Source organism: Phyllobates terribilis, unplaced genomic scaffold (assembly GCF_046119375.1).
Source record: "Phyllobates terribilis strain yellow unplaced genomic scaffold, ASM4611937v1 Scaffold_2__4_contigs__length_985480577, whole genome shotgun sequence".
Lineage (NCBI taxonomy): Eukaryota > Metazoa > Chordata > Amphibia > Anura > Dendrobatidae > Phyllobates > Phyllobates terribilis.
The window spans coordinates 16,332,313-16,348,313 of record NW_027362762.1 but is presented as its reverse complement, the minus strand read 5'-3'; the positions used below and the strand labels follow the sequence as shown (position 1 = coordinate 16,348,313).

The 16,001-nt window shown below is 46.3% G+C and overlaps 1 protein-coding gene across 2 annotated transcripts in view; it reads right to left on the bottom strand.

The window, feature by feature from the left end:
* CHRNA10 (cholinergic receptor nicotinic alpha 10 subunit) overlaps window positions 1–16,001 on the bottom strand; it is a 112,826-nt gene that overhangs the window by 57,193 nt on the left and 39,632 nt on the right. The window contains exons 2-3 of one of the 2 annotated variants that reach the window (XM_073661118.1): window positions 6,570–6,715; window positions 5,005–5,159 (exon numbers count right to left, since the gene is read on the bottom strand). In XM_073661118.1, coding sequence (XP_073517219.1) covers window positions 5,005–5,159; window positions 6,570–6,715 — 301 coding nt within the window. Of the gene's footprint in view, window positions 1–5,004; window positions 5,160–6,569; window positions 6,716–16,001 lie in introns of those variants that run through there. The other variant, XM_073661119.1, reaches the window with a different exon arrangement.

Below are 16,001 nucleotides of genomic sequence, written 5' to 3'. Positions count from 1 at the left end.
CAGCGCCGCCACCCTAAGAAATCAGACAAGAGACATGCACACAGAACGTACTGGAGCAAAGTGTGCAGCCTGGACTGATAGGTAAGTTGGCGGTCTTGCATGGTGGGAGATGGTAAGCCATGTCAGCACACCGCCAGGGATGTTACACTGTGGTCCTGAAAGATGTGCGGCATGTCAGTGTCCGAGGGTGATTCGCAGCCTCAGATGCACGCATAGTGGACATGGGGTTTCTAGAAATCCCATCTACTATGCTGTAACATCTGGACGCTGCAGATTTGACGCTGCATAAATACACAGCTTTAAACTTGCAGTGGCTCCTGACCGTGGCCATGTACCCAAACTCACCCACGGCATGACAATTTCTGTAGCGGACACGCTAGTCTCCGCTGCAGATTTTGACCGATTGAAGTGTCATTATATGCTGTGGATCCACATGTACCGACAACAAAAGTGCAGCATTAGAACACAGCGTTTTTGACGCAGCAAAAATACGCTGTGTCCAAAGCGCTACTGGTTGCTGATCGGGGGGACGTAGCGGCTAACGAAACAGCTGTGAGCTGTTATTACTAGCCAGGGAACATGTTTGCCTAATGGCACCTGACTAGGCTAAACATATCAGCTCTCAGCTGCCACAGAAATTACATGAATGGAAATGCTAATGAGATTGGGCTTAAGGGATTAGCTGACACCTAGCCCTTTTGTGTGGTGATGACAAGGTGTCAATCAGACCCTTTTATTACTACACCTAATCAAAGTAAAGTAAAGAGTTAAATAAACACACAGACACAGAGCAAACACTTTATTTGAAACACAACAGACACATTCTTTAATCATTTAAATTAACCAATATACTCACCGTAAGGTCTGACGATAATCCAAGGGTTAAAGCAATGTCCCACGTTTTTTTTCAATTGACTTTATTTAGCTCCAAAAAGCATTCATTGATGTACAAAGACGCTTTAAAAAATGCATTAAAAACCGCATAAAAAACCGCATAAAAAACGTGTCAAAATCGCGACAAAACGCGTGGTCACAGGAGCAGGAAAACGTGTAAAGCATGGTGGATGAAATGGAAGTGAGTAGCCACAAAACAAAAACAAAAGAGTCCAATACTTGAAGTGTAAAGCATGATGGTAAAGCAAGTTACCACGAAAGCCACGTGGTACTAACAGAGGCCACTCACCAGAAGAGAATACCTGCAGTGAAAAACATGGTGGAGAAAAAGTTATATGGCCAAAGGACCAAGACATGGAGAAGTAATTGTCTACAGTGTCCTGTATTACAGGGGGCAGTGAAGGTTGTAGGCCACTTGTCTAAGCATTAAGTGTCACCCAGCAGGATTATATCTACAGCTCTGGAGGTGACTGCAGAATAGTGACTGCAGCTCTGGAGGTGACTGCAGAATAGTGACTGCAGCTCTGGAGGTGACTGGAGGTTAAGACATGATGTAACAGCAGAATAGTGACTGCAGCTCTGGAGGTGACTGGAGGATAAGACATGATGTAACAGCAGAATAGTGACTGCAGCTCTGGAGGTGACTGGAGGATAAGACATGATGTAACAGCAGGATAGTGAGTGCAGCTCCGGAGGTGACTGGAGTATAATGCTGCACCTCTGCTCAGTACAGGGGCCAGTGCATGGTTTACCCTCAGTGCTATATGGAGATGAGAGGAGCTGGCAGTAGGGGGCAGTCACAGTCTGGGGCGGGTGACTTGGCAGGGACCCCTCCCCGGGGATGTTCGCACACGTTCTGCCCCCGGTTAATGCTGTAATTCGGTCGCGCGGCTCCGAGAGTCACCTCTGCTGCAGAACATGAGCCGCCTCAGGCAGCAGCTGCACCGGCGATAGTGTTACACCGGAGCCGAGCACAACATGGGGCGTACAGACCCCCAGGACACAACAGAGGGGCTCCAGCCAGTAATGGAGCCCGGATACCCCACCTGAGAGCAGGACGCGGCTAGTGATCTGCGGTGTAATACAGCGAGCGCTGCGGAGGGGACCGGCACAACGTCATCACTCACACTGAAAGTCTTCACACCCCGGAGCTTCTCCACATTATTCATGTTACACCCACAAACTTCAATGGATTTTATGTGACACTGACACAAAGTAGCAAGTTGTGACGAGCCCCACTATCGGTATAAGGCCACGGCCCCACTATCGGTATAAGGCCACGGCCCCACTATCGGTATAAGGCCACGGCCCCACTATCAGTATAAGGCCACGGCCCCACTATCGGTATAAGGCCACAGCCCCACTATCGGTATAAGGCCACGGCCCGACTATCGGTATAAGGCCACGGCCCCGCTATCAGTATAAGGCCACGGCCCCGCTATCAGTATAAGGCCACGGCCCCACTATCGGTATAAGGCCACGGCCCCACTATCGGTATAAGGCCACGGCCCCACTATCGGTATAAGGCCACGGCCCCACTATCAGTATAAGGCCACGGCCCCACTATCAGTATAAGGCTACGGCCCCACTATCAGTATAAGGCCACGGCCCCACTATCAGTATAAGTCCGCGGCCCCACTATCAGTATAAGGCCACGGCCCCACTATCAGTATAAGTCCGCGGCCCCACTATCAGTATAAGGCCACGGCCCTACTATCGGTATAAGGCCACGGCCCCACTATCGGTATAAGGCCACGGCCCCACTATCGGTATAAGGCCACGACCCCACTATCAGTATAAGGCCGCGGCCCCACTATCAGTATAAGGCCACGACCCCACTATCAGTATAAGGCCGCGGCCCCACTATCAGTATAAGGCCACGGCCCCACTATCAGTATAAGTCCGCGGCCCCACTATCAGTATAAGGCCACAGCCCCACTATCAATATAAGGCCGCGGCCCCACTATCAGTATAAGGCCGCGACCCCACTATCAGTATAAGGTCACGGCCCCACTATCAGTATAAGGCCACAGCCCCACTATCAGTATAAGGCCACGGCCCCACTATCAGTATAAGGCCACGGCCCCACTATCAGTATAAGGCCACAGCCCCACTATCAGTATAAGGCCACGGCCCCACTATCAGTATAAGGCCACGGCCCCACTATCAGTATAAGGCCACGGCCCCACTATCAGTATAAGGCCACAGCCCCACTATCAGTATAAGGCCGCGGCCCCACTATCAGTATAAGGCCACGGCCCCACTATCAGTATAAGGCCACGGCCCCACTATCAGTATAAGGCCACGGCCCCACTATCAGTATAAGGCCACGGCCCCACTATCAGTATAAGGCCACGGCCCCACTATCAGTATAAGGCCACAGCCCCACTATCAGTATAAGGCGACAGCCCCACTATCAGTATAAGGCGACGGCCCCACTATCAGTATAAGGCCACGGCCCCACTATCAGTATAAGGCCACGGCCCCACTATCAGTATAAGGCCACGGCCCCACTATCAGTATAAGGCCGCGGCCCCACTATCAGTATAAGGCCACGGCCCCACTATCAGTATAAGGCCACGACCCCACTATCAGTATAAGGCCACGGCCCCACTATCGGTATAAGGCCACAGCCCCACTATCAGTATAAGGTCACGGCCCCACTATCAGTATAAGGTCACGGCCCCACTATCAGTATAAGGCCACAGCCCCACTATCAGTATAAGGCCACGGCCCCACTATCGGTATAAGGCCGCGGCCCCACTATCAGTATAAGGCCGCGGCCCCACTATCAATATTCGGTCAGTATTTTTCTCAGCAGTGGGTGATAAATGCAGAATTGGTGACTTGTTTCTATTCTACCTTTTCCCTGATTGTTCCTCACCTGGTTTTGGCTCCTGAGAAAAAATACTGACCGAATACTGATAGTGGGGCAGTGGTCTTATACTGATAGTGGGGCCTGTCCTGTCTGGTGGGCTCCTTGGTTTTCAGCTTTATCCCTGATCTGTCTGGTGGACTCCTTGGTTTTGAGCTTCATCCCTGACCTGTCTGGTGGGCTCCTTGGTTTTGAGCTTCATCCCTAACCTGTCTGGTGGGCTCCTTGGTTTTGAGCTTTATCCCTGACCTGTCTGGTTGGCTCCTTGGTTTTGAGCTTCATCCCTGACCTGTCTGGTGGGCTCTTTGCTTTTCAGCTTTATCCCTAACCTGTCTGGTGGGATCCTTGGTTTTGAGCTTTATCCTTGACCTGTCTGGTGGTCTTCTTGGTTTTGAGCTTCATCCCTGACCTGTCTGGTGGGCTCCTTGGTTTTGTGCTTTATCCCTGACCTGTCTGGTGGGCTCCTTGGTTTTGAGCCTTATCCTTGACCTGTCTGGTGGGCTCCTTGGTTTTGAGCTTCATCCCTGACCTGTCTGGTGGGCTCTTTGCTTTTCAGCTTTATCCCTGACCTGTCTGGTGGGCTCCTTGGTTTTCATGATGCTGTTTGATCCCTAATGTTCTCACATAAACCTCTGAGGTCTCCACAGAGCAGCTGAAAAGAAATCACACCTAGGTGAACGCAATGTACCAATTATGTGACTTCTGGGGGCAATTGGTCACTCAGGATTTATAGGGGCATCAGACTACAGGGGGCTGAATACTAATGCACGGCACAATGCTGAGATTTATATCTGTAACATATTTAGAAAGCCTCTTGTCATTTCCTTTCCACGTCACAGATACTTGATAGTTTAAATCGGTTTCACAGAAAATCACAATAAAATACATTTAGGTTTGTGGTGTAACGTGAAACAATGTGGAAAAGTTCCCGGGGTGTGAAGACTTTTTTAAGGCGCTGTATATCAGCCATGTAGCTCCATCTGCTCCGGGGAGAGCTGGTGATAACCACTATGGTCTCAGTTTTCCCAGACCCTGAATGACGCGTGCACGAGCGCACGGCGCTGCATGACGAGGCCGGCGCGCCATCCCGGACCCTCCGGAGCTGTAATCGCGGCCATACTGACTGTCACCGGCTTCCCCAGATACAGAGACTCCAGGACTGATCTATACGAGGACTGGAGCCGCCAGACCGCGCCGGCCTCCAGCCGATGAGCCTCGACCTCCATCCGACCTACTTGTTATATAGGACTATGTCAGGCCTCCAAACATAACTGCTAGGTATACGGATGGTATCGAGCCCATCATAGTCCTCCTTGTTCCAGCGCAGGTAAGCGTCAAACCACACCTGCCGAATCCACAGGTATGCCATCAGGATCTGGTTCCGCTCATCCTGCGAAAGAAACCACAGTCAGAGACAAGTCCACAAGGATCAGCTCCAGAGCTGCACTCAGAACGCTGCACTGCACACGTTAGCACTAAACTAGTAGCCGAGATAGGAGCAGGGGCGACCCAGAGACAGAGGGGCTCAAGGGCAACGATAAATGTGCCCCCAATGGGGAGGGGGAGCCGTGCCAGAGGTGCACCATACTGCCCCCAGCATTGCATCATGGGAAGGATTGTCAGCGGCTATGAGCAGGAATTTACAGTATCAGAGCTGCCGACATGGAGAGTGCAGCTCTGGAGGTAACAGCAGAATAGTGACTGCAGCTCTGGAGGTGACTGGAGGATAAGACATGATGTAACTGCAGAGTAGTGAATGAAGCTCTGGAGGTGACTGGAGAATAAGACATGATGTAACAGCAGAATAGTGACTGCAGCTCTGGAGGTGACTGGAGAATAAGACACAATGCAACAGCAGAATAGTGACTGCAGCTCTGGAGGTGACTTGAGGATGAGACATGATGTAACAGCAGAATAGTGACTGCAGCTCTGGAGGTGACTGGAGGATAAGACATGATGTAACAGCAGAATAGTGACTGCAGCTCTGGAGGTGACTGGAGGATAAGAGACTATGTAACAGCAGAATAGGGACTGCAGCTCTGGAGGTGACTGGAGGATGAGGCACGATGTAACAGCAGAATAGTGACTGCAGCTCTGGAGGTGACTGGAGGATGAGGCACGATGTAACAGCAGAATAGTGACTGCAGCTCTGGAGGTGACTGGAGAATAAGACATGATGTAACAGCAGAATAGTGACTGCAGCTCTGGAGGTGACTAGAGGATAAGACATGATGTAACAGCAGAATAGTGACTGCAGCTCTGGAGGTGACTGGAGGATGAGGCACGATGTAACAGCAGAATAGTGACTGCAGCTCTGGAGGTGACTGGAGGATGAGGAACGATGTAACAGCAGAATAGTGACTGCAGCTCTGGAGGTGACTGGAGAATAAGACATGATGTAACAGCAGAATAGAGAGTGCAGCTCTGGAGGTGACTGGAGGATGAGGCACGATGTAACAGCAGAATAGTGACTGCAGCTCTGGAGGTGACTGGAGGATGAGGCACGATGTAACAGCAGAATAGTGACTGCAGCTCTGGAGGTGACTGGAGGATGAGGCACGATGTAACAGCAGAATAGTGACTGCAGCTCTGGAGGTGACTGGAGGATGAGGCACGATGTAACAGCAGAATAGTGACTGCAGCTCTGGAGGTGACTGGAGAATAAGACATGATGTAGCATAATATCTTTGTGAATGCTTCAGAGCTTACAACTCTTCCTCATATTGGGATACATATGTGGGTTCATACAGGATACTCTTAGCTATATGAAGTAGCGGCTCAGCTTTGGGGGTGACTGTACCATGTCGATGATCTGTGACAGGGTGATCTGCAGCGTCACATTCATGGCCTTGTCCATGTCTTCCACTGGCCGCAGAGCATTGGAGTAGTTGGCAAATAAGTCATTCATCAGTTTGTAGGCGAACTTCCCTTGAGCCCCCAGAACCCCTGAAATATAAGTAAATACACAGTAAATTTAGGATCCTGGGCCTGGACTGAGAGTACAGCTCCCCAGATACCCCAGAGTGTCGAATACAACTATAGTGCATTATACTGGGGTTACTACTGACACAATAACACTGTGAGGACAGAGTGAGAATAACCTGAGGACACGACTGACACTATAACATTGTGAGGACAGAGTGAGAATAACCTGAGGACATGACTGACACTAAAACACTGTGAGGACAGAGTGAGAATAACCTGAGGACACGACTGACACAATAACACTGAGAGGACAGAGTGAGAATAACCTGAGGACACAACTGACACTATAACATTGTGAGGACAGAGTGAGAATAACCTGAGGACACGACTGACACTATAACATTGTGAGGACAGAGTGAGAATAACCTGAGGACACGACTGACACTATAACATTGTGAGGACAGAGTGAGAATAACCTGAGGATACGACTGACAAGATAACACTGAGAGGACAGAGTGAGAATAACCTGAGCACATGACTGACACTATAACACTGTGAGGACAGAGTGAGAATAACCTGAGGATACGACTGACACTATAACACTGTGAGGACAGAGTGAGAATAACCTGAGCACATGACTGACACTATAACACTGTGAGGACAGAGTGAGAATAACCTGAGGACACGACTGACACAATAACACTGAGAGGACAGAGTGAGAATAACCTGAGGACACGACTGACACAATAACACTGAGAGGACAGAGTGAGAATAACCTGAGGACACGACTGACACTATAACACTGTGAGGACAGAGTGAGAATAACCTGAGGACACGACTGACACAATAACACTGAGAGGACAGAGTGAGAATAACCTGAGGACACGACTGACACAATAACACTGAGAGGACAGAGTGAGAATAACCTGAGGACACGACTGACACTATAACACTGTGAGGACAGAGTAAGAATAACCTGAGGACACGACTGACACAATAACACTGAGAGGACAGAGTGAGAATAACCTGAGGACACGACTGACACAATAACACTGTGAGGACAGAGTGAGAATAACCTGAGGACACGACTGACACTATAACACTGAGAGGACAGAGTGAGAATAACTTGAGGACACGACTGACACTATAACACTGTGAGAACAGAGTGACAATAACCTGAGGACACGGCTGACACTAAAACACTGAGAGGACAGAGTGAGAATAACCTGAGGACACGACTGACTCTAAAACAATCAGAGGACAGAGTGAGAATAACCTGAGGACATGACTGACACTATAACACTGTGATGACAGAGTGAGAATAACCTGAGGATACCACTGACAAGATAACATTGTGAGGACAGAGAGAGAATAACCTGAGGACACGACTGACACTATAACACTGTGAGGACAGAGTGAGAATAACCTGAGGACACGACTGGCACTATAACACTGTGAGGACAGAGTGAGAATAACCTGAGGACACGACTGACACTATAATATTGTGAGGACAGAGTGAGAATAACCTGAGGACACGACTGACACTATAACACTGAGAGGACAGAGTGAGAATAACCTGAGGACACGACTGACACTATAACACTGTGAGGACAGAGTGAGAATAACCTGAGGACACGACTGACACTATAACACTGAGAGGACAGAGTGAGAATAACCTGAGGACACGACTGACACTATAACACTGAGAGGACAGAGTGAGAATAACCTGAGGACACGACTGACACTATAACACTGAGAGGACAGAGTGAGAATAACCTGAGGACACGACTGACACTATAACACTGAGAGGACAAAGTGAGAATAACCTGAGGACGCGACTGACACTATAACACTGAGAGGACAGAGTGAGAATAACCTGAGGACACGACTGACACTATAACATTGTACGAATAGAGTGAGAATAACCTGAGGACACGACTGACACTATAACATTGTAAGAATAGAGTGAGAATAACCTGAGGACACGACTGACACTATAACATTGTATGAATAGAGTGAGAATAACCTGAGGACACGACTGACACTATAACATTGTAAGAATAAAGTGAGAATAACCTGAGGACATGACTGACACTATAACATTGTAAGAATAGAGTGAGAATAACCTGAGGACACGACTGACACTATAACATTGTAAGAATAGAGTGAGAATAACCTGAGGACACAACTGACACTATAACATTGTGAGCACAGAATGAGAATAACCCGAGGACATGACTGACACTATAACATTGTGAGGACAGAGTGAAAATAACCTGACGACACGACTGACACTAAAACACTGTGAGGACAGAGTGAGAATAACCTGAGGACACGACTGACACAATAACACTGAGAGGACAGAGTGAGAATAACCTGAGGACACAACTGACACTATAACATTGTGAGGACAGAGTGAGAATAACCTGAGGACACGACTGACACTATAACATTGTGAGGACAGAGTGAGAATAACCTGAGGACATGACTGACACTATAACATTGTGAGGACAGAGTGAGAATAACCTGAGGATACGACTGACACTATAACACTGTGAGGACAGAGTGAGAATAACCTGAGCACATGACTGACACTATAACACTGTGAGGACAGAGTGAGAATAACCTGAGGACACGACTGACACAATAACACTGAGAGGACAGAGTGAGAATAACCTGAGGACACGACTGACACAATAACACTGAGAGGACAGAGTGAGAATAACCTGAGGACACGACTGACACTATAACACTGTGAGGACAGAGTGAGAATAACCTGAGGACACGACTGACACAATAACACTGAGAGGACAGAGTGAGAATAACCTGAGGACACGACTGACACAATAACACTGAGAGGACAGAGTGAGAATAACCTGAGGACACGACTGAAACTATAACACTGTGAGGACAGAGTAAGAATAACCTGAGGACACGACTGACACAATAACACTGAGAGGACAGAGTGAGAATAACCTGAGGACACGACTGACACAATAACACTGTGAGGACAGAGTGAGAATAACCTGAGGACACGACTGACACTATAACACTGAGAGGACAGAGTGAGAATAACTTGAGGACACGACTGACACTATAACACTGTGAGAACAGAGTGACAATAACCTGAGGACACGGCTGACACTAAAACACTGAGAGGACAGAGTGAGAATAACCTGAGGACACGACTGACTCTAAAACAATCAGAGGACAGAGTGAGAATAACCTGAGGACATGACTGACACTATAACACTGTGAGGACAGAGTGAGAATAACCTGAGGATACCACTGACAAGATAACATTGTGAGGACAGAGAGAGAATAACCTGAGGACACGACTGACACTATAACACTGTGAGGACAGAGTGAGAATAACCTGAGGACACGACTGACACTATAATATTGTGAGGACAGAGTGAGAATAACCTGAGGACACGACTGACACTATAACACTGAGAGGACAGAGTGAGAATAACCTGAGGACACGACTGACACTATAACACTGTGAGGACAGAGTGAGAATAACCTGAGGACACGACTGACACTATAACACTGTGAGGACAGAGTGAGAATAACCTGAGGACACGACTGACACTATAACACTGAGAGGACAGAGTGAGAATAACCTGAGGACACGACTGACACTATAACACTGAGAGGACAGAGTGAGAATAACCTGAGGACACGACTGACACAATAACACTGAGAGGACAGAGTGAGAATAACCTGAGGACACGACTGACACTATAACACTGAGAGGACAAAGTGAGAATAACCTGAGGACGCGACTGACACTATAACACTGAGAGGACAGAGTGAGAATAACCTGAGGACACGACTGACACTATAACATTGTACGAATAGAGTGAGAATAACCTGAGGACACGACTGACACTATAACATTGTAAGAATAGAGTGAGAATAACCTGAGGACACGACTGACACTATAACATTGTATGAATAGAGTGAGAATAACCTGAGGACACGACTGACACTATAACATTGTAAGAATAAAGTGAGAATAACCTGAGGACATGACTGACACTATAACATTGTAAGAATAGAGTGAGAATAACCTGAGGACACGACTGACACTATAACATTGTAAGAATAGAGTGAGAATAACCTGAGGACACAACTGACACTATAACATTGTGAGCACAGAATGAGAATAACCCGAGGACATGACTGACACTATAACATTGTGAGGACAGAGTGAAAATAACCTGACGACACGACTGACACTATAACACTGTGAGGACAGAGTGAGAATAACCTGAGGACACGACTGACACAATAACATTGTGAGGACAGAGTGAGAAAAACCTGAGGATACGACTGACACTATAAATTGGTGAAGACAGAGTGAGAATAACCTGAGGACACGACTGACAGAATAACATTGTGAGGACAGAGTGAGAATAACCTGAGGATACGACTGACACTATAACACTGTGAGGACAGAGTGAGAATAACCTGAGGACACGACTGACACTATAACATTGTGAGGACAGAGTGAGAAAAACCTGAGGATACGACTGACACTATAACATTGTGAAGACAGAGTGAGAATAACCTGAGGACACGACTGACAGAATAACATTGTAAGAATAGAGTGAGAATAACCTGAGGACACGACTGACACTATAACATTGTAAGAATAGAGTGAGAATAACCTGAGGACACGACTGACACTATAACATTGTGAGCACAGAATGAGAATAACCCGAGGACATGACTGACACTATAACATTGTGAGGACAGAGTGAAAATAACCTGAGGACACGACTGACACTATAACACTGAGAGGACAGAGTGAGAATAACCTGAGGATACCACTGACACAATAACACTGAGAGGACAGAGTGAGAATAACCTGAGGACACGACTGACACAATAACACTGAGAGGACAGAGTGAGAATAACCTGAGGACACGACTGACACTATAACACTGAGAGGACAGAGTGAGAATAACCTGAGGACACGACTGGCACTATAACACTGAGAGGACAGAGTGAGAATAACCTGAGGACACGACTGACACTATAACACTGTGAGGACAGAGTGAGAATAACCTGAGGACACGGCTGACACTAAAACACTGAGAGGACAGAGTGAGAATAACCTGAGGACACAACTGACACTAAAACAATGAGAGGACAGAGTGAGAATAACCTGAGGACATGACTGACACTATAACACTGTGAGGACAGAGTGAGAATAACCTGAGGATACGACTTACAAGATAACATTGTGAGGACAGAGTGAGAATAACCTGAGGACACGACTGACACTATAACACTGTGAGGACAGAGTGAGAATAACCTGAGGACACGACTGGCACTATAACACTGAGAGGACAGAGTGAGAATAACCTGAGGACACGACTGACAATATAACACTGTGAGGACAGAGTGAGAATAACCTGAGGACACGACTGACACTATAACACTGAGAGGACAGAGTGAGAATAACCTGAGGACACGACTGACACTATAACACTGAGAGGACAGAGTGAGAATAACCTGAGGACACGACTGACACTATAACATTGTAAGAATAGAGTGAGAATAACCTGAGGACACGACTGACACTATAACATTGTAAGAATAGAGTGAGAATAACCTGAGGACACGACTGACACTATAACATTGTAAGAATAGAGTGAGAATAACCTGAGGACACGACTGACACTATAACATTGTAAGAATAGAGTGAGAATAACCTGAGGACACGACTGACACTATAACATTGTAAGAATAGAGTGAGAATAACCTGAGGACACGACTGACACTATAACATTGTAAGAATAGAGTGAGAATAACCTGAGGACACGACTGACACTATAACATTGTAAGAATAAAGTGAGAATAACCTGAGGACACGACTGACACTATAACACTGTGAGGACAGAGTGAGAATAACCTGAGGACACGACTGACACTATAACATTGTAAGAATAGAGTGAGAATAACCTGAGGACACGACTGACACTATAACATTGTAAGAATAGAGTGAGAATAACCTGAGGACACGACTGACACTATAACATTGTAAGAATAAAGTGAGAATAACCTGAGGACACGACTGACACTATAACACTGAGAGGACAGAGTGAGAATAACCTGAGGACACGACTGACACTATAACACTGAGAGGACAGAGTGAGAATAACCTGAGGACACGACTGACACTATAACACTGAGAGGACAAAGTGAGAATAACCTGAGGACGCGACTGACACTATAACACTGAGAGGACAGAGTGAGAATAACCTGAGGACACGACTGACACTGTAACATTGTAAGAATAGAGTGAGAATAACCTGAGGACACGACTGACACTATAACATTGTAAGAATAGAGTGAGAATAACCTGAGGACACGACTGACACTATAACATTGTAAGAATAGAGTGAGAATAACCTGAGGACACGACTGACACTATAACATTGTAAGAATAGAGTGAGAATAACCTGAGGACACGACTGACACTATAACATTGTAAGAATAGAGTGAGAATAACCTGAGGACACGACTGACACTATAACATTGTAAGAATAGAGTGAGAATAACCTGAGGACACGACTGACACTATAACATTGTAAGAATAAAGTGAGAATAACCTGAGGACACGACTGACACTATAACATTGTAAGAATAGAGTGAGAATAACCTGAGGACACGACTGACACTATAACATTGTAAGAATAGAGTGAGAATAACCTGAGGACACGACTGACACTATAACATTGTGAGCACAGAATGAGAATAACCCGAGGACATGACTGACACTATAACATTGTGAGGACAGAGTGAAAATAACCTGAGGACACGAGTGACACTATAACACTGTGAGGACAGAGTGAGAATAACCTGAGGACACGACTGACACTATAACATTGTGAGGACAGAGTGAGAATAACCTGAGGACACGACTGACACAATAACATTGTGAGGACAGAGTGAGAATAACCTGAGGATACGACTGACACTATAACATTGTGAAGACAGAGTGAGAATAACCTGAGGACACGACTGACAGAATAACATTGTGAGGACAGAGTGAGAATAACCTGAGGATACGACTGACACTATAACACTGTGAGGACAGAGTGAGAATAACCTGAGGACACGACTGACACTATAACATTGTGAGGACAGAGTGAGAATAACCTGAGGACACAACTGACACTATAACATTGTGAGGACAGAGTGAGAATAACCTGAGGACACGACTGACACTATAACACTGAGAGGACAGAGTGAGAATAACCTGAGGATACCACTGACACAATAACACTGAGAGGACAGAGTGAGAATAACCTGAGGACACGACTGGCACTATAACACTGAGAGGACAGAGTGAGAATAACCTGAGGACACGACTGACACTATAACACTGTGAGGACAGAGTGAGAATAACCTGAGGACACGGCTGACACTATAACACTGAGAGGACAGAGTGAGAATAACCTGAGGACACGACTGACACTATAACATTGTAAGAATAGAGTGAGAATAACTTGAGGACACGACTGGCACTATAACACTGAGAGGACAGAGTGAGAATAACCTGAGGACACGACTGACACTATAACACTGTGAGGACAGAGTGAGAATAACCTGAGGACACGGCTGACACTAAAACACTGAGAGGACAGAGTGAGAATAACCTGAGGACACGACTGACACTAAAACAATGAGAGGACAGAGTGAGAATAACCTGAGGACATGACTGACACTATAACACTGTGAGGACAGAGTGAGAATAACCTGAGGACACGACTGACACTATAACACTGAGAGGACAGAGTGAGAATAACCTGAGGACACGACTGACACTATAACACTGAGAGGACAAAGTGAGAATAACCTGAGGACGCGACTGACACTATAACACTGAGAGGACAGAGTGAGAATAACCTGAGGACACGACTGACACTATAACATTGTAAGAATAGAGTGAGAATAACCTGAGGACACGACTGACACTATAACATTGTAAGAATAGAGTGAGAATAACCTGAGGACACGACTGACACTATAACATTGTAAGAATAGAGTGAGAATAACCTGAGGACACGACTGACACTATAACATTGTAAGAATAAAGTGAGAATAACCTGAGGACACGACTGACACTATAACATTGTAAGAATAGAGTGAGAATAACCTGAGGACACGACTGACACTATAACATTGTAAGAATAGAGTGAGAATAACCTGAGGACACAACTGACACTATAACATTGTGAGCACAGAATGAGAATAACCCGAGGACATGACTGACACTATAACATTGTGAGGACAGAGTGAGAATAACCTGAGGATACGACTGACACTATAACATTGTGAAGACAGAGTGAGAATAACCTGAGGACATGACTGACAGAATAACATTGTGAGGACAGAGTGAGAATAACCTGAGGATACGACTGACACTATAACACTGTGAGGACAGAGTGAGAATAAGCTGAGGACACGACTGACACTATAACATTGTGAGGACAGAGTGAGAATAACCTGAGGACAAGACTGACACTATAACATTGTGAGGACAGAGTGAGAATAACCTGAGGACACGACTGACACTATAACATTGTGAGGACAGAGTGAGAATAACCTGAGGACACGACTGACACTATAACATTGTAAGAATAGAGTTAGTGCACTCAGCTCTATGACAAACTGCTGCGCGGAAAGTTTCCTGGCGATTTGCCGCAGTGTGAACGGATTACTCTCGGGATGCAGCGGTGGATCTGGGCTGGATCTGGGTTGGATCTCAGCTTGCTGTTACTGAATGAGAACAGTCAATATTTACATTCTGAGACTAAGAACTCATCATCCCCAGAACCCCCAGATAAAGGGAATGTATCAATATGGAGTCCCCAAAGTGTCTGCACCGATACAATGTAACAAACCATATGTGAGAAAGTTCCCAATCGCTGACAGCAAGAAGAGATCTTAACACATTCAGCATGGCGGCCAGACGCTTCATACATGTGCAGGGGCCATGGGATATTGTGTGCAGACAAGACGCCCGACTTATATCTTGTAGTATCGGATCAGTTTAGGAGACTCCACGCTCCCATGATCCTCGCTGATTATCATCAATGTTATAAGCGTAAAATCCAATTAAAAGGAAATTAATTAAGAAAAGAAAAGATAATGATCCGACAGATAGAAGAAAAGAGATCAGAGAAGGTCCGAAACGTATCTGCAACATCAATTAAAGGGGCGGCGCCACATATAACAGCTTCCCATTGTATAAACCTGCAGTAAAGAATAGCTGCTGCTTAAAAGG